The sequence below is a fragment of the Anser cygnoides genome, chromosome 27, assembly GCF_040182565.1.
Source record: "Anser cygnoides isolate HZ-2024a breed goose chromosome 27, Taihu_goose_T2T_genome, whole genome shotgun sequence".
Classification (NCBI taxonomy): domain Eukaryota; kingdom Metazoa; phylum Chordata; class Aves; order Anseriformes; family Anatidae; genus Anser; species Anser cygnoides.
This window is the reverse complement of record NC_089899.1, coordinates 1,966,149-1,991,283: the sequence shown is the minus strand read 5'-3', so window position 1 is coordinate 1,991,283 and position 25,135 is coordinate 1,966,149. Positions and strand designations below refer to the sequence as shown.

The 25,135-nt window shown below is 70.8% G+C and overlaps 4 protein-coding genes across 6 annotated transcripts in view; 3 read left to right on the top strand and 1 right to left on the bottom strand.

Moving 5' to 3' along the window:
- The window catches only part of UBA52 (ubiquitin A-52 residue ribosomal protein fusion product 1), a 147,582-nt gene that overhangs the window by 48,586 nt on the left and 73,861 nt on the right, over nt 1–25,135 (top strand). The window lies entirely within an intron of this gene.
- GDF15 (growth differentiation factor 15) lies at nt 3,986–6,645 on the top strand. Its single transcript, XM_048077855.2, has 2 exons — nt 3,986–4,415; nt 5,355–6,645. The coding sequence occupies exons 1-2, from the start codon at nt 4,103–4,105 to the stop codon at nt 6,146–6,148; spliced, it is 1,107 nt and encodes a 368-aa protein (XP_047933812.2). The 5' UTR covers nt 3,986–4,102; the 3' UTR covers nt 6,149–6,645.
- On the bottom strand, nt 6,795–10,065 carry LRRC25 (leucine rich repeat containing 25). 3 transcript variants are annotated; one of them, XM_066983867.1, is made up of 4 exons: nt 9,542–10,065; nt 8,433–9,329; nt 7,934–8,044; nt 6,795–7,464 (listed from the first exon to the last, which is right to left on the bottom strand). In XM_066983867.1, exons 2-4 carry the CDS (start codon nt 9,317–9,319, stop codon nt 7,455–7,457), a joined length of 1,008 nt encoding a protein of 335 aa, XP_066839968.1. In that variant the 5' UTR covers nt 9,320–9,329; nt 9,542–10,065; the 3' UTR covers nt 6,795–7,454. The 3 variants fall into 3 exon arrangements, with proteins under 3 accessions (XP_066839968.1, XP_047933810.2, XP_047933811.2); XM_048077853.2 differs by lacking the exon at nt 9,542–10,065 and having other exon boundaries at nt 8,433–9,528; XM_048077854.2 differs by lacking the exon at nt 9,542–10,065 and having other exon boundaries at nt 6,795–7,243; nt 8,433–9,528.
- Nucleotides 12,215–24,722, top strand: SSBP4 (single stranded DNA binding protein 4). Its single transcript, XM_066983632.1, has 17 exons — nt 12,215–12,446; nt 13,453–13,525; nt 13,635–13,696; nt 14,768–14,852; nt 19,730–19,819; nt 20,511–20,570; nt 20,689–20,758; nt 20,880–20,949; nt 22,105–22,173; nt 22,340–22,385; nt 22,485–22,520; nt 22,632–22,686; nt 22,797–22,867; nt 22,988–23,070; nt 23,347–23,374; nt 24,038–24,139; nt 24,449–24,722. Exons 1-17 carry the CDS (start codon nt 12,391–12,393, stop codon nt 24,476–24,478), a joined length of 1,086 nt encoding a protein of 361 aa, XP_066839733.1. The 5' UTR covers nt 12,215–12,390; the 3' UTR covers nt 24,479–24,722.

Below are 25,135 nucleotides of genomic sequence, written 5' to 3'. Positions count from 1 at the left end.
GGTTTTGGGGAGCTTTCTGTGCTCTCCTTCGTGCAGCGCCTCCTGCGCGCTCCTCCGGGACGTGTCCCGGTGCTGGGGACGGGGCCGGGCGCTTCCCCCATGCACACCCCAAGGTTGGCGGCGTGGGGACATCGGATGAGACATCAGAGGGGCACAGCACATCCCCGCTTTGATAAGGAGAGGCTCCTGATGTGGAAAATCTTCTCCCCAAAGCCGTTCCTCAAACGCCACGCTGGGCTCAGCCGGGGTGAGCTGCCCGGCTCCTCTTCCTGCGGGTGGCGGTCCCAAATGCCACCCACATTTGTGTCCCACGGGAAGCGTCCCTGCAAGCCCAGAGCATCACGGAGCATGGACTGAAGCCCCCACGCCCCTATCGTGCGAATCCGTCCGTCGGGGCCGGGAGGGATGCTTGCAGCACGCAGGAAACCTTCTCGTGCTGAGGCCGATGATGTAAGCAGGTGTTTGGGGCAGCAGCCGGGGATTTCCATTTTTGGTGATGGGATTTGAGTAATTTCCTGTATTGCATGGGCAAAGGGGTCTGGGAATCCAAGTTAATCTTTGACCACGAGTGCAGTCATGTCAGAAAAGTCTTTTCCAAGTGGAACAGAAGCCTCGCTTTTGGGCAAATGCCGTGAAGAGAACAAAGGGGGGAGAGGCGAGTCCAGCTGCAGCAGCACGAAGCTGCTTGTTGCTCACCTGATCCGGCCTGTTTGTTTTTTCTCTTTAGAAATGGCTAAAGGTCGGGAAGATTTCCATTGTGCTTGTTCATTGTGATGTGGGGAAGGCACGAGAGCAGCACCGGCCATCCCCGGCCGCCACATCCGAGCTCTCCGTGCCCGTTTCCTCACCTGGCACGAAACGAGCTCAAACCTCCCCGCCGCGCTGCTGCGGGCTCGTGCGCGATGCTCTCGGCCTCGAACACCCCGCGAGAAAGCATCGCCTGCCTCGCTGCAGTGGTTTGCAGGAAGCATCCCCCTCCAGCACCCGAATTTCCCAACCGGAGCGACTCCAGCAGGCTCCGAGCTCGGCTGGGACACCGGGACCCCGAGCCCAGCCCCTGCGAGATTTTCGGCCCCCCAGGGCCTTGCAGCCCCTCCAAGACTTTTGGCAGCAGGGGCTCGGTGGCGTGCGGGGCAGCTCGGTGCCTCTGCAGAGATCCCAGCCCCTGCTGCCCACTTGTCCCTGCCCGTCCCATCAGCGCCCCTCGGCTCAGCACCGGGCAGGACGGCGACGGCACCGGGTAAAAGCGAGCGTTGCGCAGGGTCCCGCTCCCGCTCCGAGCCCTTCCCGAGCTGCTTCAGCACTTCGGGGCCGCGGCTGGGCGGCGTCTCGTGGGGAAGTGGCAACCGTTCGCCTTCCTCCTTCGGGCACCGGCTCTCGGTGCTCGCAGCGTGGCTGCTTCCTGCGGCGCTGGTGGGGCCGATGGGCTCACGAGATGGCAGCGAGCATCAGCAGCGTCCCCCGCTGCGCTCGGGGCTGGACCACATCCTGTCCGGAGGTGGGGACAGAAGGCAGGGAGGTTATTTACGTCCTGCTGGGCTCAGCAGCTCACGCTTTGAACTTCTGCTGGGCTTTTCACCGGCCTTTCCTCGCTGGCCTCCACGGGATGCTGTGCCTGCTGCTCCGGTTGTCCAATCTCCCCGTTTCCACCCACGGTAGAGGTGGGAAATGGCTCGGTTGGATAAATCCAACTTCTGATATAAAATACGGGTTGACCAAAGGAGGGGGAGGGAGAAAAAGATGCTCCCTACGCTCACAGCCGAGGCTTTGTTCCGATAAAGCATCTCGCGGGCTGGTGAGGACACGCTGGGAAGTTTCCTAACGGGTCACTCGGCATCCACAAATGCTGCAATTAAAGATAACTTTTATTGCTCTTGCCGGACTGTAAATCTCCGACTTCACCGCCTGGCGCCTTTTGGGGAAAAAACATCCGGCTTCGGCCAACTTTGAAGCTCCCCGCGCGCTGCCCCCCATGCGTCACCCGCAGAGGGGCCGGTGGCACGCGGCGCGCCCACGGCTCAGAAAATCATTGCAAAAGCAGAACTGCAAAGTTTTAGAGTTCGCCGCGTCTTGCTCAACGGCCGGGCAAGACGTGACGGTATTTTTTTTGGGGGGGGACACCTCGTTCTACACCCGCACAGCTCAAAATCTGGGGGATTGCTCTGGGGGCCAGGCCACAGAGCTGGAGGTGCTCGGGGATGGCACGGTGGCTCGGTGCCTTGAGCAGCCACTGCTCGCCCTGCAGAGCTGCTCCATCGCAGCCTCCTTTGTTCCTGTCCCTGCCCGGTGCCTGCTATGGGGACGGCAGCGGTGACGAGCCACCCTGCGGGGCCCCAGGTCAGCACCCAGGGGTGCTGAGCTCCGCGTAGGGCGCAGCGCTCGAGGAAAGGTGGCTCCAGCCGCAACGCCGCTGAGGTTTCCTCGGGAGCCGCCTGTGGGATTTGTTTCTAACTCAGAGGAACCAAAAGTGGGGTCGGCAGAGGCTCCGGGCAGGGAAAGGCAGCGTGGAGGCAGGTTTTGGGGGGGGGGGGGGGTCCCCCGCCTGCTCCCCTTCAGCCCTCCATCCAGAGCAGGGATGGAGCGGGGCGATCCCCTCCACGTGACGCTGCTCGTGCTGATGAGCTGATGGTTTCACATGGCTCCGGGTGAAACGTTTGTTCTCCTTTTTGCCTCGAGGCAAACCTCGAGAATCTGGGTGAGAAAGGCAGGAAGGATGCTTGAACCCTGCTCCCGAGGAGGAGCTGGAGATAAACAGACCTAAATGCCGGGCTCAGGGTAATCCCCCCGCGTCCCGCCGCGGGAGCAGTTAAGGACCGGGCGCTTGGCTCGGCTGCAGGAAATTCGGCCTCGTGTGCCCCAGGTCCCCAGGCACAGGAGGACAGCGAGGGGCTCGTCCCCCCAGGGCTGGGCTCGCGTCCCCCCTGTGGTTGTGGCTGAAGCATCCCTTTGGAGATGGGGTGGACGGCCCCGTGCTGGCCCCGCTGGCTCAGCCCCGCGTCTCGCCTCTGCTTTGGGGGCGATTGCCAGGTTCTGCCCCTCGCCGATCCCCCGGGGCTCAGCCCATCTCCCTGCTGCCCCGATAAAAAGCTCGCACTGAGCCCCACGGAGCTCCTCGTGCCGCGAGAGCCTCCCCACCGACGCGTCCCTGCGCCCTTCCCGGTGTCTCCGCGACCTCCTCCAAGCGAGGATCCCACGGCTCCAGCTCGCCGCTGGGCTCGCGTGCGAGCAGGCAGCCCCGGCTGGACCCGTGCCACCGCGGCGTGCCCGGCACCCTCCCCGCTGCCTTCAGCAATGATGCAAACGCCGCCCGCGCTTACTTCAGTAGGGACCGGAGCAGGGGCAGGGACGTGCAGCAAAGCCGGGCTGCGGTGTCGTCAGCCGGGAACCTCCCGGCTCTGGCTTTTGGAGAAGTTCAAACACCGACCCGCTGCCTCCCGCCCGCACGTCTTGGCACGAGCCGGGCTTCCCGGCTGCCTCCCCCCTGCCTTCCGCTTCCCCCTCTCTGCGGGGCAGCGAGAGTGGCTCGAAGAAAGGGGCCCCGACGGGCACCTTTAGCAGTGAGCGCGGCCAATTTGCCAGGGGAGGGAGGGAGATGAGGATGCAGAGCCAGACGTGATGCTGGCCGCAGCACCCACCTGCCCGCACACCTCGGTGCTCCCGTTGTCACCCCCTGCCACCACAGGCACGCCGCGTGCCGCCTGCGAGGCCACCAGACGTTGCCCACAGCCCCGAGCCCCCCCTGTTACAGCGAGGGGAACCTCTCCAGCTGCCCACCACCAGCAGAGAAAGCGGGAGGTGGGAACCAAAGCACAGCAGGAAACATTCCTCGCCTCCCCGCTGCGAGCAGCCCGGCTTTGCGCTGCCCTGGCCGCGTGCTCGCCGCGGCGTCACCCACGGGCAGCCCTGGGATGGGGAGGGAGAGGACGGGGAGGGAGAGGACGGGGGGGGGGCGGGCAAAGTCCCGCTCCTATAAAGCCAGGTCTGGTCCTCTTCATTCATTCTCCTCACGGCATCGATAAGAGCCGCACGCGGAGCCTTTGCGCAAGAGGTTTTGCAACTCGTGCTCCCCCCCTTTCGCCGGGACAGCCGCCCCGCCGGCGCGATGCTGCCGGGCGCGCTGCGGGACGTGGGGGCCGCCGCCGCCTGCCTGCTGCTCCTCCTGCTCCTGGCCGGCGTGGAGCCGCGGCCCCGCGGCTGGGACGAGGACAGGCTGCAGGTGGAAACCATCAAAAGGAGCATCCTGGAGCGGCTGGGGATGCCCGCTCCCCCCGCCGTGCGGCGCAGGCTGGACCAGGAGAGCATCAGGAGGGCGCAGCAGCAGTACGAGCAGAAAGTGGCCGAGCTGATGGGGAACCGGAGCCGGGAGGAGGCAGCGGTGGCCGGGACGAGGAGGCTGCACCGCCTGACACCCATCCGTAAGTAGAAGTGGCCCCTCTGCCATCGGGAGCCCCCCCTGTGGGCTCCGGGTCCGCGCCGGGGTGACATGTCCTGCTACGGGGGGACATGTCCTGCTACAGGGGGACATGTCCTGCTACGGGGGGACATGTCCTGCCACGGGGTGACGTGCTGCTACAGGGGGACATGTCCTGCCATGGGGTGACATGTCCTGCCACATCCCTGAGCCGCGTCCCGCACGCTACCCCAGCATGCGCTAGGACATGACCGGGCATGAATCCGCTGCTGTCACCTTCCTCCTCCTCCTCCTCCTCCTCCTCCTCCTCCTCCTCCTCCTCCTCCTCCTCCTCCTCCTCCTCCTCCTCCTCCTCCTCCTCCTCCTCCTCCTCCTCCTCCTCCTCCTCCTCCTCCTCCTCCTCCTCCTCCTCCTCCTCCTCCTCCTCCTCCTCCTCCTCCTCCTCCTCCTCCTCCTCCTCCTCTCCTCCTCCTCCTCTTCCTCCTCCCAGCCGCTTCCCCTGCTTGGGCCAGGGGAGGAGTCGCCGTTTCCAGCTCTTTGGGTGCAAAACGCAAAGACCGGTGAATTCCAGATACGAGCGGGCTCTGCGGTGCCGCTGTCCCTCGCCTCCCGCTGCTCCCTGCGGCCGGGGTTTTAGCCATACCTGGGGGAATTGGGGGAAATATTCGGCTGCTGCTCAGGCTGGGAGGGACAGCGGGGGCTGGCCCCGCGGTGTCCTCGTGCTCCTGCCCCGTGCCTGGGGGTCCCCGCGTGTCCGGCACCCCCGGGGTGGAGGCTGGGGATGGACCCAGCGGGGTCGGCATCCCGCGGGCTCCGGGCGATTCCCCGGAGGTGGCCCCGGGGCAGCTGCGTGGTTTGGCTGCCGGACAAGGAGCTGACCACAAGGCTTGATTCAGGGCTGGATTTCCAACTCTTACATCAGCTGTCCTTCCTGTCCCCGCAGTGCGGCGCTGGACGGAGCCCCCCCAAGGAGAGCAGGACCCCCACGGGGACCAGGACCCCCACGGGGACCAGGACCCGCGCGGTCCCTACCGCTACCACCTCGTCGTGTCCCGCACGGAGGCTTTCCACCGGCGCCTGCGGGTGGTGCAAGCGGAGCTGAAGCTTTTCAAGCAGTCCCTGGGCTCCCCGGCCTCGGGGCAGCCCCAGGTCAGCATCTATGCGCTGGGGGGACCTGGGGGAGCCCCCCAGCTCCTGCAAACCCAAGAGCTCGACCCCGACACTCCAAGCGTGGACCTGACGGCGCCCGTCCGGCGCTGGGCTGCCGGTCCCGAGGCCAGTCTGCAGCTGGAGCTGGCCTTCACCGCCGACATCTCAGCCTCGCCGGCGGGCTCGGAAGCCGAAACGTTGGTGCTGGAGGTGGAAACCCTCGAGGCCGCGGGGCCGAGGGCCCGCAGAGCCCGCGGGCTGGACGAGGAGTGCAGGAAGAGCGAGGGGAAGTGCTGCCTCAAGTCGCTCAAGGTGTCCTTCCAGGACATCGGCTGGTCGGACTGGGTGATCGCCCCCAACAGCTACTACATGCGGTTCTGCGAGGGCTCCTGCCCGCACAACTACAAGCCGGCCAGCATGCACGCCCAGATCAAAGCCCGCATGCACTCCCTCTCCAAGGCCACCCCGGCGCCCTGCTGCGTGCCCGCCGGCTACGACCCCATGGTGCTGATGCACTACGACGGCGAGGGTAGGCTGGTCTCCACCGTCTTCGAGGACATGCTGGTCACCAGGTGCCACTGCGCCTGACGGCCCCTCGCCTCTGGCATGGACGGGGACCCGTCACCGCCCGGGTGGTGGCAGAGCCCCCCCCCCAGCACCAGCGCCCCAAAAAGCAGACCCGCGGGGCGAAACGTGCACGGAACGGCTCAGCCCCGTCTCGAGGACACGATCCCTCCGGTCTCCAGGTGGGATCACCGCCACTCCACAGGCCACCGTAACTTATTCGCCCTCTCCTCCCTTATTTAAAGCATTTTGTATTCGGTAGCTGGGCTCTTCCCACCGGAGCGAGGACGGGCACGGCGGCGGGGCTGTCCCCAGGTGGCCGCAGCCCACCCCGGTGCCCGCGCGCCCGCTCCCCTCTGGTTACAGACTTATTTATACAACTCTTATTTATTGCTAACTTATTGTATCACGCGGCGAGAGATGTTCTGGGGAGTTTTTTGGTTTTTTTCCTTTTGTATTTTGTATATTTCTATAAAACAGATCGCTGTAGCATTGGAAACCAATAAAGTGATGGGAACGAGGCTGTTGGTGGTGGTCCCTGTTGTCCCCCCCCACACCCACGGCCATCCGGGAGCTGGCTTCTCACGGATCTGCCTGTAAATCCTCTGGCTTTCCGGGGTCAAGCCAGCCCCGTCCCTGCCCTGCGAGCCCAGCGGGTGAGTAATCCCTGGGCGATGGTCCCAGGGACCTTTGGTTTGTTTGTGGCCTTGAAACGGGTGCCGGGCGCAGCCTTGACCCCGGGGCCGTCGGGCTGGGACGCGGCCGCTGCCGCTTCCAGGCTCCTGTGGCAAAGGGACCGGCGGACGGGGCCTCGGGGGGCATGGGATGGGGGGACCCCCACCCCGGGGACATGGGCTTTGGGGGCATGGGCTCGAGGGACATGGGGTGGGGGTCCTCCACCCTCAGGATGTGGGGTTTGGAGGCCAGAGCTTGAAGGATGTGGGACACGGGGACCACCACGATGGGGGCATGGGGTCTGGGGACCAGGGTTTGAGGGATGAGGGGCATGGGGACGTGTCCTTGAGGGTCCTGGCTTCTTGGCACCTCCGCCACAGGGACACGGGCTTTGGGGACCTTCCTGGGGACCTCATGCAGCTCCGTCAGGTTGAACTTTACAGCCTGCAGCAGATGAGGAGCTACACGTGGTATTTTGGACAATTACAACATTTAATGTGTCACCAAGACCCGCACAGGGCTGGGAGGGCACCTGGGTGCACCGTGGTTGTCCCCACGTCCCCGTTCCCCTCCAGACACATCCCAGAGTTTGTAACCTCGCACCGATGGCCTTGGAGATCTTGCCAGGAGTGTCCCAAAGTGGTGCTTTTCCTCTTTACCCCAAACTGACAGATTTAGCAGGAAAATAGCCGGGTTGATCCCATTACCTGGATGTCCCCAACCACCAGTGTGTCCCCATGTGCACAGCCACCCCGACACCCCGAAAGAGGAGCCGCACGCCGCGGGTGCCCCATGGCACCCAGCCCTTACTGGGAACCAGTGCTTAAAGATCACGGCACCCGATGCTGCCAGCAGGGTACGGGGGGGGGGGGGGGGGGGGACCGCGCGCGCCCCCAGCCCAGCCCTGGGGACCCCCGGGGACCCCACTTCTGGTGGAGGCCGCCCGTCACCGTCCCCTCGGTGCAAAGCCTGGGGAGAAGCGGCTGCTTCCGCTTCCCATCCCAGGCAGGAAACGACTGCAGAGCAGTTTTGCTTTAATTGCAAAAAAAAAAAAACCCCAAACCCAACCCTCTGCTTCCCCATCACAGCCACCGGGCAGCCGTGGCGCCCCCCCCGGGGTCCCCGTCCCCTCACTTGTCGGGGACGACGTAGACCTCCTCGCCGGGGGTCCCCGTGTTGGCGTAGATGGGCTGCTCCCCGGCGTCGCTCTCCATGAAATAGGTGTCGTCCTCAGGCACCTGAGGGCTGGGGGCCGGGGGGGTCACCGGGGGGAAATGGCCCCCTCCTGTCCCACCCCGCGTGGCTCTGGGGGCTCAATGGGGGTGAAAGAGCATGGATCTGGCCCCAAAAGTGCTCAGTCCTTGGGTTTGGTGGGGTGGGGTGGGATGGGATTGGGTGGGATGGGATGGGGAATGGGGATGGGATGGGGATGGGGACGGGGATGGGGATGGGATGGGGATGGGGATGGGATGGGATGGGATGGGATGGGATGGGATGGGGATGGGATGGGATGGGAAGGGATGGGAAGGGATGGGACAGGACATCACTTCGTGGGACTACACAGCACGGAATGGCACAGGAGGGGGTTGGATGCCACATGCCCCCCACAGCCCGACCCGTGCCAGAGGCTCACCTGTACTGCGCCCGCTGCCACTCCGGCGTCCTGCTGTGCGCGGGGGCCATGCCCGGGACCACGCAGGGGCTGATGAAGACGTTCTCGTAGTCGGGAGCCACGCTCGCACCCACGGCAGCGGAGGCAGCGGCGGGGCCGCTCTCAGCGCCGTGGCTGACGTACCGGGGCTGCCCGTGGGCCCCGGCGGACTCCCGCTTGCCCCATCCCGCGGCGGCCGCCTTCCTCCTCCGGTGGCACGCCACGCCGCCGACGGCCACCGCCACCAGCACGGCCACCGCGGCGGCGGCCCCGCCTGCGGCGGCCACTACCCCCGAGCCTCCCCGGCACTCTCGCTCGTGGAAACCGGAGACGTTGAAGGTGCCGTCGGGCGCGCCGCAGAGGCACGTGCGGTTGTCGGCGCAGGCGCCCAGCACGCTGCCCACCACGTCGCAGCGGCACGGCACGGCCAGGCGGCTCAGGTTGGGGTGGAAGGCGCTGGCGGGGACTGCGGGCAGGGGGTTGTCCTGCAGCTCCAGGCTCTGCAGGGCGGCCGTGCGGGCGAAGAAGCCGTTGGGCAGCTCCCGCAGCCGGTTGTGCCCCAGGAGGAGCCGCCGCAGCCCCTGCGCCCGCTCCAGGAAGGCGTCGGGGAGCCGCTGCAGCTCGTTGTGCGACAGGTCCAGCTCCTCCAGCGCTGATCCCACGCGGGACGTGGGGCTCACGGCGCCGATGCCGTTGTGGGCCAGGAGCAGCCGGCGCTGCTGCCCGAAGATGCCCCAGTCCAGCTCCCTGCACTGCGCCGTGCGGTTGGAGAAATCCTCCTCCGTGGCCGACACCGAGGAGAAGCAGGAGGCCGAGGCGGCCGCGGGGAGCAGCAGCAGCAGCAGCAGCGCGGCCGTGGGGTGCCCCATGGCCACCCCGCTGCGGGGAGACGGCTGTCAGCCAAACCAACCCCCCCCCCCCCCCCGCACTCGGCAAGCCTGGCAGCGCCGCTTTCCCCCTCCCAGTGCAAACCAGCGCAGCCCAGTTCAGCCGTGCCACCCGCCCCGCGCCCTCTCCGCTTGGCGCCTCGCACCCATGGGTGCTTTCGCCGTGTCCCCCCCACCCCACCCCGGCCCCAGCGCCCCACTCGCCTGCGGCTGGCTCTGTGCGGAAAGAGGAACAGGCGGTCCCTGCCGGCCCCGTGTCACCGCACCGGGGCGTAGCCGGGCCCGGGGGGGTCACCGGAGCTGCCCCCACCTCGGCACCCCAGGTCCAGCCTCCACGGCCGCGTGGGCACCCCACTGCCCCCCGGGACCCCGGGGTTCTGCCCGGCTGGGGGGGCAGGAGGATGCTGGGGGGTGAGCAGGGTGCCAGCCCCACGGGGGGGGAACAGGGACAGGGTTGGGGGGGGTCCCAGCTTGGGTTTGGGGGTCCCGGGTGGGTCCCCACCGGTGTCACGGCTGCGTGTGCCGGCGTGGCGCAGCGTTGCCGGTGAATTGTGCCCGGCCGGGGTGGCGTGGGGAGGGCCACGGGTGGCTGCGGTGACACCGGTGACACCGAGCACTTGGGGGGGGGGGGGGGGCGGGGGTCCGGGCTGGGGTCTCCCACGCCGTGCCCCGTCCGGACACGGGGCTTTGGGGTCGCACCAGGGCAGGGGGAGGTGGCCGCGGTGACCCCCCCCCCCCGCAGGGGGTCGCAGCGGGGACCCCACCCTCACCCCCGGGGGACGGGGGTGTCCCGTGCCCCACGCGTGGGCCCGGCCCCGCATCGCCCCCCCGGCCCCAGGGCCGCCCCCTCGCGTCCGGGGGGGGTGCGTGGGAGGGGGGGGGCGTCCGCCCCCTGGCCCCGCACGGCCCCGCACGGCCCCGCACGGGCTCGGTGCCCCGGCCACGGCCGCCCCCTGCAGGCGCCGCCGCGCACACGCACACGCGCGCACCGCCACGCACACGCGCGCGCACGCACGGCGCCGGGCTCGTGCACGCGCATCCCCCGCCGTGCACGCGCACACGAGCGTGCACCCCCCCCACCCCCCCCCCCCCCCCAGCCCCGTGCGGTCCCAGCTCACACGCGTGCACACGCCCACGCGTGTCCGCGCTCCCGCACACGGCGCCTGCTTCGAGCTCCCCGCCAGCCCCCCCCCCTTTTACCCGGGTCCCCCCCCCCGAAGTTTTTGGGGTCACGAAGCCGCTCCCAGAGGCAGCCGCCGCCTCCCCACGCGGTGTCCCCGTGGGGCCGGGCAGGATCCGGCCCCGGACCCCCCCCCCCCCCGCGCCCACCACCGTGACCGTGGGGCCGGTCCCCCCCCCCCCCCCCGCGCCCGGGGTGCGGAGGGGACACGAGGGGGTGCTGTGACACCGCACCGGGACACGGGGACACGGGGGGGGGGGGGGGGGGGGGGGGGATGGCGGCCCCGCGCCCCACGGGGGTCGGAGTGTCCCCCGTGTCCTCCCCATTCCCCTGTGTCCGTGGGTCTGCGCCCCCACTGGTGTCCATGTCCCCCCCTTGTCTCCATGTCCCCACTCGTGTCCATGTCCCCCCCCTTGTCTCCATGTTCCCACTCGTGTCCATTTCCCCTTCCACTTGTGTCCCTGTCCCCCCTCGTGTCTGTGTCCCCCCAACTCCGTGTCCCCCCCTTGTGTCCCTGTCCCCCACTGTGTCTGTATCCCCCCCTTGTCTGTCCCCCCACTCGTGTCCACGTCCCCCCCCGTGTCCGTGTTCCCCCTTTTCTCCATGTCCCCCCACTCGTGTCTGTGTCCCTCCTTGTCTCCATGTCCCCACTCGTGTCCGTTTCCCCCTTCCACTCGTGTCCGTGTCCCCCCCCTCATGCCCCTTTCCCCCACTCGTGTCCATGTCCCCCTTTTTCTCCATGTCCCCCCCCTCGTGTTCGTGTCCCCCCACTCGTGTCCGTGTTCCCCCTCGTCTCCATGTCCCCCCGTCGGATCCATGTCCCCCCACTCATGTCCGCCCCCTTGTGTCCCCCCACTGGCGTCCGTGTCCCCCCACTTGTGTCCGCATCCCCCCTTATCTCCACATCCCCACTCGTGCCCGTGTCCCCCCATGTCTCCATGTCCCCCCCACTCGTGTCTATGTCCCCCCCATATCCATGTCCCCCACTCGTGTCCGCATCCCCCCATATCTCCATGTCCCCCCCCATATCCATGTCCCCCACTCGTGCCCGTGTCCCCCCATGTCCCCCCCCCATATCCATGTCCCCCCACTCGTGTCCGCATCCCCCCATGTCTCCATGTCCCCCCCCCGTATCCACGTCCCCCCCTCGTGTCTATGTCCCCCCCATATCCATGTCCCCCACTCGTGTCCGCATCCCCCCATGTCTCCATGTCCCCCCCCATATCCATGTCCCCCACTCGTGCCCGTGTCCCCCCATGTCTCCATGTCCCCCCCACTCGTGTCTATGTCCCCCCCATATCCATGTCCCCCCCTCGTGTCCGTGTCCCCCCATGTCTCCATGTCCCCCCCCTGTATCCACGTCCCCCCACTCGTGTCTATGTCCCCCCCATATCCATGTCCCCCACTCGTGCCCGCATCCCCCCATGTCCCCATGTCCCCCCCCCGTATCCACGTCCCCCCACTCGCGCCCGCCCCCCCTTCCCCTCGCTCCCCTCCCCCCCCACTCCCCCCCCACCCTACCTGTGGTCCCCCCCCACCCCCCCAACCATCGCCCCTTTAAGACCCCCCCTCCCTAGGCGTGGCCTCACCCCCCCCCCCCCCCCCGCGGGGGGCGTGCAGTCCGCCTGGCCGGAACAGCCGCGGGAGGGGCGGGGCCGGGCCCGGGCGCGGGGCGGGGCGGGGGGGGGGGGGGGCGGCGCGGGGACCCCCGGCCCAGGCGCGGCGGTTTCAAGGCCCCCCGCGGGCGCGGGCGCGGGGCGCGGGGCCGGAGCCGGAGCCGCAGCCGCGGGGGCCCCGGTGGCGGTGGCGGTGGCCCCGGGATGGCGGCGGGGAGCCGCTGCCCGTGACAGGTGGAGCCGCGCCGCGCCCCAGCATGTACGGCAAGGGCAAGGGCTCCGGCGTGCCCTCGGACGGCCAGGCCCGGGAGAAGTGAGTGGGGGGGGGGGAGGAGGAGGAGGAGGAGGAAGGGGGGGGGAGGAAGGAGGAGGAGGAGGGGGGGGGGGGGGGGGGGGCGCCGCGGAAGTTTGCCGGGGGTTCCGAGCGGGGCGCCGGGGGGCGGGGGCGGGCGGACAGCGGCGCCCCGCCCCGCTCCCTGCCGCGGGGATGGCCCCGGGGCTGAGCGCGGGGACCCCCCCCCCAGCCCCCCCCCCCCCCCCCCACCCGGGTGTCCCCCCCCCCCCCAGGTGTCCCCTCCACCACCCCCCCCCCCGGGTGTCCCCCACCCCGGTCCCGGCCCTGACACCCCCGGGGGTCCCCCCCCCCCCGCCGTGTCCCCGCGCGGTGCTTCGCGGGTGGGGGGCACCGGGAGGGGTCGGGGGGTTGGGGGGGGGTCGGGGGGGGGGGGGGGTGGGGGGGGGTGGGGGGGGGCACCCCCCGGTCGGTGCCTTCAGGCCCTGCTGGGGCACCCGAGGCCGTCCCGCATCCCGGCCCGGCTGCGTGGGGACGGGGGGGGGGGGAGCGGGCTCGGTGTCACCCGGGGGGGGGGCTCGGTGTCACCCACGGGACGCTCGGTGTCACCCTTGGGGGGGGGGGGGGGCGCTCGGTGTCACCCGTGGGACCCGCACCTTTCCCCCAGGGTGGGCTCCGGCCAACAGGGGGGGGGCCCCGCGTGCAGGCAGCAGCAGCCCCCCCCCTCGCTCGTTAACTCTCCGTTTAATTACAGCCCCCCCCCAACCCTAATTCCTCCCCCCCCCATGTGTGTCCCCCCCCCAGTGTCCCCCCCAGGGGCTTCGTCCCCATCGCACCCCGAGGCTCGTGGCCGGGGGGTGGCAGTGGCGCGTGGGGGCACCGCTTCTGCCCCCGTGACCCCCCCCCCGGGTGGTGTCCCCGTGACCCCCCCCCGGTGATGTCCCCGTGCCCCCCCCCCCCCCCCCGTGACCCCCCCCCGGGTGCTGTCCCCGTGCCCCCCCCCGGTGACGTCCCCGTGTCCCTGCAGGCTGGCGCTCTACGTCTACGAGTACCTGCTGCACGTGGGCGCCCAGAAATCCGCCCAGACCTTCCTGTCCGAGGTAAGACCCCCCCCCCCCCAGCCCCGGGGGGGGGCGCACACACGCACATCTGGGAGCCCCCCCATGGCGGTGTGTGACCCCCCCGCTCCTTGTCCCCGTCCCCGCGCAGATCCGATGGGAGAAGAACATCACGCTGGGCGAGCCGCCGGGCTTCCTGCACTCCTGGTGGTGGTAAGTGGGGGCTGCCCCCCCCCCCCGGGACCCCCCCCCCTTTTTTGTGCGTCCCCCCCCCCGACCCCCCCGGTGCTCCCCATTGGCACCAGGCTCTGCCACGTCCCCCCCCCCCCCCCACGTCCCCACGTGTCACCTCGTGCCCCCTAACGCCGCCGCTCTGCTTTCCCCATCAGCACTTCGCCCCCCCCCGCATGCCCCCGTTGCCCCCCCCCCGGTCCCCCCCCCCCCACCCCATAAAGCCCAGCCCCGGCCCCTCCAGCTGGATCCAATTTGGCCGGCCCCGAAAAAAAAAATAGCAGGGAGAGAGGCTGCGGGGAGGGGGGGGGGAATAAAAGATGGGGGGGGGGACAGATCCTGCCCCCCCCCGGGGGGGGATGCTCTGGGTTGGGGTGGGGGCGCACGGGCACCCCCGGGGGGGGTCGCAGGGTGCTGGTGCCCAGGAGCCGGCTGTTTGCAATAAGCCCCGGGATTTATAGCGGCACCGGGGTGGGGGGGGGACAGACAGACAGCCCCCCCCCCCGGGGGGGGCTTCCAGCCCCATAAAACCGCCCCCCCCCCCCCAAAACTGGGGGGCTCCGGGCTCCGACACGGCACACGGGGCCCCCCCGTGGGCTCCTCTGTCCCCGTTGGGCCACAGTGTGGTGGTGGTGGTGGGGGGGGGGAATAATGGGGGGGGTGGTGTTTTTTTTTTGGGGGGGGGGGGCAGGCAGCGGGGCCCCCCCCCCCCAGCCCTCCCCGGGATGCTGCAGCCCTGATGTAAAGCCCCAGGAATTTGGGCTGCGGCCGCCGCTCGGAGCGACCGCTTCCAGGGCAAACACTGGAGCCGGGGGGGGGGCCTCGCGTTCCTCTGGGGGGGGCACTTTTTTTAGGGGGGGGGGGTCCCATCCTGCCCCCCCCATCCCACCCCACGCCGGTGCCGTGCAGCACCCCGATGCCCGCGCCCCCCTCCCCGGCAGCACCGGGATGCTCGCCCAATTTTGGGGGGCTGGAAGGGGGGGGGGCACGGGGATATTTTAGGGGGGGGGGCCCTGATTTTTTTTTTTTTTGTGCCCCCCCCCCGTCTCACAGCGTCTTCTGGGACCTGTACTGCGCCGCCCCCGACCGCCGCGAGACGTGTGAGCACTCGAGCGAGGCCAAAGCCTTCCACGACTACGTGAGTCCGCCCGGCACTTTATTGGGGGGGGGGGGGGGCACACACAGGGACGGGACCCCCCCCAAATTGGGGACCCCCCCCCCCCACCTTGGGGGGTGCCTTGGGGACACCGGGGGGGGGCGGCGGTGCGGTGCCGAGCCCGCCGGCGCGCTGGGGGTTAAGGCGGTGCCGTGCCAGCCCCGGCAGCGCGGCGCTGACCTATTTTGCGCGGCGCCGGGAGGGGTAATCCCGGGGGACCGGCTGTGACCCCCCCCCGGGACCCCCCCCCCGTGCTGAGCCCAGCCCCCGGTGCCACCCCCCCCACCCCGTGCCACCCTCCCGCTGATCCCCGCGGGGACGGCGCCGGGGTGACCCCAATGGGGCGAGCATCCCTATAGGGGCAGCGGGGGCACGGGGCTGGGGGGGGGGGATTTGGGGTTGCCCCCCCCAAAGCGATCCGTGGGGACATCTGGGGAGCAGCTCCCCCCCCCTTAATGCGTCGTGGGCACAGTGGCCTTGTCAGGGTCCCCGTGGAGTGTCCCCTGTCCCCACGGGGGGGTGGCGCTGGGTGTCGTCCCCCCCCCCATCCATCCCTGTTCCGTGTTGGCACGGGGTGGGGGGGGGCGGTGGATTAATTAGCGGTGTGCAATTAACAGCGGGACCTGGAGGGGTGCGGGGGGGTGTGGGGGAGTGCGGGGTCCTGCGGGATCTGGGTCCCAAGGGATGCGGGGTGCTGCGGGGTGCGTGGCACCAGGAGGGTGCGGGGTCCCGCGGGGTCGGTGGTCCCGCGGGGTGCGGGATCCTGCGGGGGATCCTGCGGGGGATCCTGTGGGATCCTGCGGGATCCACGCTGCCGAGGGGTGCGGGATGCTGTGGGGTGAGGGATGCAGGAAGCCCCCCCCGGGGGGCGGGACGCCCCGCGGGGGGCGGGGAAGCCCCCTGGCATTTCGGGTGCCCCATGGGGCACGGGACGCGCGGCACCCGCAGGCGCAGAGCCCTTCACGCCCCCCCCCCCTTTGCAATCCAGGGGTGCTCAGCACCCCCCCCCGCACCCCATTCCCAGGCCGCCCAGCACCCCGAGCTCACGGGGGGGGGGTTATTGGGGGGGGGGGGGGGTTGGGGGTTATTTGGGTGGGGGGGTTTGGGGTTATCCACGCGCCGCGGGGCTGCCCGGGGGGGCGCGTGTGCGTCGCACACGGGTTTGCCTGCAGCCACCCCCAGCGGTGCTGGCGCGGGGGCTGCCGGGGCTGCAGGCAGCAGCGGGGGGCCCCCCCCCTCACCCTGTCTGTGTGTCCCCCCCCCCTCACAGTGTGCCCCCCCCCCGGGCCCCCCCCCCGGCGCCGCGCCGTGCCGGAATTAATGAGGCCGGCGGTGCGGTGACGCCGAGGACGCGGCGCGGGTCAGGCCCCGTTGCCATGGCACTGCTGCCTCGCGCAGGCGGACCCTGGGGGGGGGCCGGGGGGGACCCCCGGGGGTGGGGGGGGACGAGCCCCCCCCCCAAAAAAAAATCCCCCCCCACACACCCATGGGGCTCAGCCCCACGGGACCCCCGGCGTGCGCCCCCGTGGGGCGCAGCGGGGGCTTGCCGGCGCCGTGGCACCAAGTGGGGGGGGGGCTCCCACCTTTCCCCTGGGTGCTGCTTGGCTGTGTGCCCCCCCCCACCAACGCTGCATGCTCAGGGACCCCCCCCGACCCCCCCCTCCCCGCCACCCCCAGTGCCACCGTGGGTGACCCCGCGTCGCCGCGGGGATGCGCAGCGGCAGCGCCGACCCCAAAGGTAGCAGGGTTATGGGGGGGGGGGGGGCAGCACTGTGGGGGTCCCCCAGCCCAGCTCGGGGCCTGCTGCCCCCCCCCATGGCTGTGCCCCCCCCCCCATTTTCTCCCTCCTGACCTTGGTGCCTGCAGGAGGAGCCGAAACTCCCCAACCTGTTGCCATGGCAACTCCTGCTTTGCATCACTGGGCTGGGAGCGAGGGAGGGGCTGGGGGGGGGGGGGGGGGGGGGGGGGCCCGATCCTGCCCCCACCGTGGGCTGGGGGGGGTGGGGGGGGGGGCAGCGACGCCCCCCCGCCTCGGGCTGGAGGTCGGGCACCACTGACCTGCGTGGGGACGGGACCCGGCGCCCCAAAACGGGGGGCTGGGGGTGCACCCTGACCCTGGCGGGGTGGGGGGGGGGTCCCCAGGAGGGGTTGGGGATTGTGTCCCCCCCCCCCCCCCAGGCAGAGCTGCCACCCGCACCCTTTGCCCCCCGGGGCACCCTGGGGTGGGGGGGGGGTGGGGGGGACACGGACGGCACCAGGACAGAGCCCTGGTGGGGACCCCCCGATGCGGGTGGGCTGGGGGGGGGGCGAGGGCGGGTGGGCGCCGTGGTGGGGCCGATGTCAGTGCCGGGGGGGGCACCGGGGGGGTACGGTGGTGGGTGCTGGGGGGGGGGGGCTTCGTAAGGGGTCCAGTGGTGGGCTCCAACTGGGCACTGTGGTGGGCTCCGTGGTGGAGACCGTGGGGTGCACCATGGGGGCTCCGTGGGGGGCACCGTGGGGGGGCTCCGTGGGGGCTCCGTGGGGGGGCACCGTGGGGGGCACCGTGGGGGGCTCCGTGGGGGCTCCGTGGGGGGCACCGTGGGGGCTCTGTGGGGGCTCCATGGGGGGCACCGTGGGGGCTCTGTGGGGGCTCCATGGGGGGCTCCGTGGGGGCTCCGTGGGGGGCACCGTGGGGGCTCTGTGGGGGCTCCGTGGGGGGCTCCGTGGGGGCTCCGTGGGGGCTCGGCGCTGGTTCCGTGCTGGGCACCGCGGTGGGCTGCGGGACGGGGCCGGCGGTGGGTCCTGGGGTGGGTGCTGGGCTCCGTGCTCGGAGCTGTGCCGGGCTCCCTGGGGGGCTCCAGGAGGGCCCCCCCCGGTGCTGGGCTCCACGGCGGGGCCCCCCCCGGCGCTGGGCTCCCCGTTGGGCGCTGCGAGAGCCACCCCACGGACCCCCCCCCCCCTCCTTGGGACCTGAGCTGAGCACCCAAGGGTCTCCCCTATGGGCGCCCCACCACGCACCCTGCACCCCCCCCCCAACCAGCCCCTCCCGAGGCCCCCCCAGCCCTGGGGGTGCTCCAGGACCCCCACCCCCCCCACCCCCAACCTCCTCCCGGCAAACGAGGGCCGGGGGGGGGTCTGGGGGGGGGGTTCGTCGGGGGCCGATGGGTTAACGGGAGGAATGCGCGGGGGCTGCGGGGCGCTGGGGAGGCGCTTCCAGGGGGGGGCTGCGGCTGCTGGCCCCCGGCGCTGTTGGTTTTGGCCGCCCGCACAGACCTGCCATTGTCTCACAAATGATTTGTGCATGGCTGCAAAGTGAGTTCAGCTGGGCCCGGCCCCATCCTGCGCCTGATAAACCGGGGGGGGGGTCGGGGGGGGGACGGGCACCGACCCCACTGCGCCCGCGGCCCTACGGCGAGGCCACGGGGGGGGGGCCCGTGGGGCAGGGACCCCCGGCTGGGCCTCTGCCCGCCGTGACCCCTGCTGGGGGGGGGGGCTGTGTGTGCCGGGGGGGGGGCTGTGTGTGCCGGGGGGGCTGTGTGTGCCGGGGGGGGGCTGTGTGTGCCGGGGGGGGCGCTTGGGCACGCGGTGTCACCCGTGGCCTTGGCGGGACCAGTGTGCCGGGTGTCACCCGTGGCCTCGGTGCCACCCGTGACCCTGGCCGGCGTGGTGGCACCGGGCATCGCCCGTGTCCTCGGCGTGCCCCGTGTGCCACACGCGGCCCCCCCCCGCCGCTGTGACCCCCACGTTTGTGGTGTGACCCCACAGACGTCCGACCCCGCGTGCCAAGTGTCACCCCGCGCCCGGTGTCACCCCCGCACCCGGTGTCACCCCCCGCACCCGGTGTCACCCCGCACCCGGTGTCACCCAGGCTCCAGCTGTGACCCCCCCCTGCACCATACCCAGGTGCCACCACCCCAACCCATGTCCCCCCCCTCCAGCAGCACCCATGGGGGCCCCCGACCAGCCCGCTGCCCGCAGTGACGTTGGTGGCATCAAGGGGGGGGGGGGGGGCAGGGACATCCCAGGGTCACAGCAGGGCCCCCCCGGCTGCCCCTCACCGCGATGTGCCTGGAGCAGGATGGGGGGGGGGCACACGGTGACCGTGCCCCATCGGTGCCCAACGGGGGGCTGTGCCCCCCCCTCCCATCTCCCGGCACTGGGGGCCCCATGGAGGCCCCCGCCGGCTCCCCAGCGCGGAGGGGCAGCGCCAGGCCCCCCCCCCACCCCCCCTCCCTCCCCCTTCTCCTCCTCCCCTCCAAATTGAAACCAGTTGTGGCAGAGACAGCGCGAGGGGCCGAGCCGGAAAGCCAGCGCATTCCTCCCCGTTTAATAGCTCCCCTCGGACCCGGGCCGGCAGGCGAGAGGGGCCAGGGCCCCCTGCCCGTTCCCCCCCCCAGCCCCCGGGCCCAACCAGCCCCCCCGGGACCCCCCGAGGCCCCCCCATAGCCCCCAGGGCAGGGAGCGCCCCGGTTCTCCCCGCGCTGCCCTCTTGCTCGCACGCTTGACCCCAGCAGCTCCTGGCTCGGGGGTGGGGGGGGGGGACAGGAGGCAGGGGGGGGGACACCCGGTGGTCCTGGGGCTGGTGGCAGATGGGACAGCTTTGGGGGGGGGGGGGGAGACGGCGGCTTCGCCCCGGTGCCCCCCCGGCCCAGCCCCGCTCCCCCCGGTGCCACACGGCAAGGATGGGCCGGGGGCGGCTTCGTGGGGCGCAGCTGGGGGGGGGGGGGGGGCTGGGGGCAGCCGCCTGCGCACCGTGGGGGGGGGGGTGGTGGCACCGGGGGGGGGTTGGTGACATGGAGGGGGGTTGGTGACATTTGGGGGAGGGGGCCAGGATGCGGCCCCCCCCCCCCCCGCGGTGCTGAGCTCTCCCTTCCCCGCAGAGCGCGGCGGCGGCGCCCAGCCCGGTGATGGGGAACCTGCCCCCCAGCGACGGCATGGCGGGGGGGCCCATGCCCCCCGGCTTCTTCCAGGTAACCCCCCCCCCGCCTCGGGGTGCTGCTTTGGGGGGGGGGGAGCACTGGGGAGGGGGGGGCATATGCCTGGGCTGCTTGTGCGTGCACGAGCATGCGCGTGTGCATGGGTGTGCAAGGGGGGGGGGGGGTGTGCATGCATGGGGGGGGCATGCGCGGAGCACCGTGCACAGGGGGGGGGTGCACACGTGTCCTGCAGAGCCCCCCCGTGAGCTGTGGCGTGCAAGGCCACGTGTGCACACGCGTGTGAGCGCACGCACGCCGTGCACCTTGCCCGCGCCGTGCACGTCTCCTGCGCGCTCCTTTGGGAAGGGGGGCACGGGCCGGGGCCCCCCCACGCTGCAGCCCAGACCCCCCCCCCGCCCCCCGCCCCAATCCCCCCCCCCTGCCCATCCAGGGGGTGTGTGCGCATTGGGGGGCCCCCCCCCCCAGCCCCCCCCAGCCCCCCCCCAGCCCCGTAACCCTTTCTGTTTCTCTCGAAGGCGCCGCCGGCTCGCAGCCGTCGCCGCACGCCCAACCTCCGCCCCACAACCCCGCCGCCCCCATGATGGGGCCGCACGCCCAGGTAAGGCTGGGGTGCCCCCCCTGCCCCCCCCCCCGGCCCGCAGCAGCGCCCCGGCCCCCCCCGTGCCCTCCCCCCGACACCCGCAGCCCCCTCCCCACCTCACCGCTCTGCTCCCCTCTCTCGCAGCCGTTCATGTCCCCCCGCTACCCCGGCGGCCCCCGGCCCGCGCTCCGGATGCCGAACCAGGTGAGGTGCCCCCCCCCCCCCCCCCCCAAATCGGTGCAGACCCCTCCCCATCTGACCCCCCCACACCCCATCTGACCCCCCCCCCACTATCTGACCCCCTCCATTTCCCCCCCCGCAGCCCCCCGTGGGTGTCCCCGGCTCCCAGCCGCTGCTGCCCAACGCCATGGACCCGGCCGCGCGGTCGCAGGGTGAGTGGGGGCTCCGGGCCCCCCCCCCCCAAAGCACCGGGGGGGTCCTGTCCCCCCCCCCCCCAAAAAAAACAGTGCTGGGGGTCCCCCCAGGCTCACCCCCCTCCCTCGTTCTGTGCAGGGCATCCCAACATGGGGGGCCCGATGCAGCGCATGAACCCCCCCCGGGCATGGCCGGCATGGCGCCCCAGGTGAGCGGGGCTGGGATTGGGGTTGGGGATGGGGATGGGATTGGGGTTGGGATGGGGTGGGGTGGGGTGGGGAATGGAGAATGGGATTGGGGTTGGGATGGGATTGGGGTGGGGTGGGGAATGGGATTGGGGTTGGGGTTGGGATGGGATTGGGATTGGGAATGGGATGGGATTGGGGTTGGGGTTGGGATGGGATTGGGGTGGGGATGGGTTGGGGTTGGGGATGGGGTTGGGGTTGGGATGGGGATGGGATGGGGATGGGAATGGGATGGGATTGGGGTTGGGGTTGGGATGGGATTGGGAATGGGATGGGATTGGGGTTGGGGTTGGGATGGGATTGGGGTTGGGATGGGATTGGGGTTGGGGATGGGGTTGGGGTTGGGGTTGGGATGGGATTGGGAATGGGATGGATTGGGGTTGGGGTTGGGGTTGGGGTTGGGATGGGGATGGGATGGGGATGGGAATGGGGTTGGATGGGATTGGGAATGGGATGGGGATGGGTTGGGATGGAGAATGGGATGGGGTTGGGCATGGAATGGGCATGGGATGGGGATGGGAATGGGGTTGGGACAGGGGATGGAGAATGGGATGGGACTGAGATGGGAATGGGGACGGGGATGGGATGGGGTTGGGAATGGGATAGGGTGGGAACGGGGTTGGGATTGGGATGGGATGGGGAATGGGATGGGATTGGGGTGGGAATGGGGACAGGGAGATGGACTGGGTTGGAGGCAGGGATAGGGATGGGGGATGAGGATGAGGATGGATGGGGATGGGGATGGGGAAGGGAAGGGGAAGGGACAGGGGGAGGAGGATGGCATTGGGGATGGGGATGGGGGTGGGGCCCAGGAAGGGGGACAGGGAGACAGGGACAGGAATGGGGATGGGGAAGGGGACGGGGATGGGGCTGAGGACGAGGCTGGGGATGAGGATGAGGATGAGGATGAAGGCTGGGATGGGGACGGGGATGGGGGACAGGGCCGGTGAGGATGGAGCTGGGAGCAGGGCCGGAGGCGTGGGTATTTTGGGTACGGACATGGAGACGGGGACGGGAACGGGGCCGTTGAGGGGGATGGGGACGGGGCTGGTGCGGACGGGGTTCGGGACAGGGCTGGGGGGGGGTCCCGGCCCCCTCTCAGCCCCCTTTCCCCGCAGACCTACGGCAGCGGGATGCGGCCCCCCCCCCAGCTCGCTGGCCGGCCCCGGCATGCCCGCCATGAACATGTAAGGGTCTGCGTGCCCCGGCCCCCCCCCCCCCCGGCTCCCTTGGGGGCCAGGCATGGATTTGGGGGGGGGGGGATTTTTTTTTTGGGGGGGGGGCACAAGGACGGGGGCAGCAGAGCTGAGCCCCGCCCCCCCCCCCCCCCCACCTCCCACCGTTCCCTTCCAGGGGTCCCGGCGGCCGCGGGCCGTGGCCGAACCCCAACGCCAACTCCGTAAGTATGGGGAGGGGGCTCTTGGGGGGGGGGGGGGGGAATAAGGGGAGGGGGCTGTGCCCCCCCCATGCTGACCCTTCTCTCACCCCCCCCCCCCAGATTGCCTACTCCTCCTCGTCCCCCGGGAACTACGTGGTGAGTACCGGGGAGGCTCGGGGCTGGGGGGGGGGCTGCTCTGCTTGCACCCCCCCGTGCCCCCCCCTCTGATCCTCCCCCCCCCCCCCCCCCCATTCCTGTGTCCCCCAGGGCCCCCCCGGGGGCGGCGGCCCCCCCGGCACCCCCATCATGCCCAGCCCCGGAGGTGAGTGTCGGTGGGGTTGGGGTGGGGGTGGGGGGGACACACGGGGGGGGGGTCGGAGGCACCACACGCATTGCCCCCCCCCAATAAATCCCCCCCCGTGCTCCCGGCAGACTCCACCAACTCCAGCGAGAACATGTACACCATGATGAACCCCATCGGCCCGGCGGGGAACCGGCCGAACGTGAGTGCCTGGGGGGGGGTGGTGTCCGTGGGGGGGGGGGGCACACGACCCCCAGGGGTGCCCCCACCCCATCCCGCCTGCTCTCACCCCCCCCCCCCCCAAATTTTGCTTCCCTTGCAGTTCCCGATGGGGCCGGGGCCGGAGGGGCCCATGGGCGGCATGAGCGCGATGGAGCCCCATCACATGAACGGCTCCTTAGGTGGGTACCCCCCCCCCCCCCAAAAAAAAATAATTGCCCCCCCCCCCCCCCCAAAAGCCGAGGTCCTGGCGGTGCCCCCCCCCCGGCGGAGCAGCGCCGCGGCGGCCGCATCCTGCGGTCCGTGAGCTCCATCTGGGGGCTGCCGGGCACCGTGCAGGGCCCCTGGCACCTCGGGGACGTGGGGGGGGGGGGGGGACACACAAGGGGGGGGTTTTGGGGAGGGGGGGGGCACAGGCAGGGGGTGGGGGTGCCGCTAACGGCGCTGCCGTCGCCCTTGCAGGCTCTGGGACATGGACGGGCTGCCAAAGGTGAGTGCGGAGAGCCCCGGCCCCGTGCACGGGGGGGGGGGACCCTGGCACCAGGACCCCCCCCCCCCCCCATGCACCAGGACCCCCCCCATCAGTGCACTGGGACCCCCCAAAGCACCAGGAGACCCCCCATGGCCTGAGCCCCCCCCCCCATACACCAGCACCCCCATGACCCCGTGTACCACTGGGGACCCCCCCCATTAACTGGGACCCCCGTGCACTGACCCCCCCCCCCAATACAGAGCCCCCCCCCCATGGACTGAGCCCCCCCCCATATACCAGCACCCCATGACCCCGTGCACCACTGGGGACCCCCCCCCATTAACTGGGACCCCCGTGCACTGACCCCCCCCCCCCAATACAGAGCCCCCCCCATGCACTGAGCCCCCCCATATACCAGCACCCCATGACCTCGTGCACCACTGGGGACCCCCCCCCACATTAACTGGGACCCCCGTGCACTGACCCCCCCCCCCCCAATACAGAGCCCCCCCCATGCACTGAGCCCCCCCTATGCGCACTGACCCCCCCCATGCAACACCCCATGCACAGAGGCCACCCCTTTACACCCCCCATGCACCATCACCCTGTGCATTGCCCCCCCATCCCCCCCCACGTCCCCCCCCCCCCACTAACCCTTATTTATTTCCCCCCCCCCCGCAGAGCTCTCCCAGTAACCTGGCGGGGCTGAGCAACCCCCCCGGCACCCCGCGGGACGACGCCGAGATGGGCAGCAATTTCCTAAACCCCTTCCAAAGCGACAGCGTAAGGGACCCGGCGGGCACCCCCGGGGCAACCCGGGGGGGCAAACGGCGAGGGAGGGGGGCCCGGGGGGGTCGGGGCTGCCGGGGGGGACGGGGCACCTGCAGAGCTCCGACCGACCCGGGGCGGACCCCCCCGGTGCTGGCGGGGGTCCGGCCGTGGCAGAGCATCCCGGAGGCGTGAGGACGGGGGGGGGGGGGTGCCCCGCTCACGCCTCCCGCAGCACCTAACCGAGCACCTTGCTGCCGTGACCCCCCCCCCCCCCAAAAAATTTCGGCCCCGCTAACCCTCCGGTGTCTCCGCTCTCTCTAGTACTCGCCCAGCATGACAATGAGCGTGTGAGCCCAGCGCCCGACGCCGGCCGAGAACCCGACGCCCCCCGCGGTGCCAAAAAAAACAAAAAAACCTGTATTTAATACACACACACCCGAAAAAAAAAATAAGGAAAAAAAAAAAAAAAACCACCCAGCTCCCCCCCCCCCAAAAAAAAAACGCAAAAAAAAAAAGCAAAAAAATAATAATAATAATTAGCATCAGCAGCATCGGCGTGCGCGCCCAGGAAGCGGCCACCCAGGTGCCCCCCCCCCCAGCCCCCCCGGCTCGGGCAGGGACCACCCCAGCGCCTGGACCCCCCCCCCCAGCACCCTGGGGGGGGGGGGGGCACCCTGGGGGGGGGAGGAGGTGGCAGGAGGGAGCCACCGTGGGGTGGGTTTGGCCCCAACCCCCCCCCCCATTAGCCCCCTCCTGCTCCTTTAACCCCCCCCCCAGGACCATGGCGGGGGGGGGAATTGGGGATAGGTATTTATTTTGGGGGGGGGTTGCCGTGCTGTGTGCCCCCCCCCAAAAAAAAAAAAGGCATGCTGCCCAGCTGGGGCACATGCGCTCGATTGCAATTAGCCGAGGTGCTAATTAGCAATGTCATTTCGCCCCCCCCCCCCCAGTCTTATTAAAGGGGGGGGGCAGCCAAATGCTGGCCCTGCCATAGCCCCAGGGGGATAT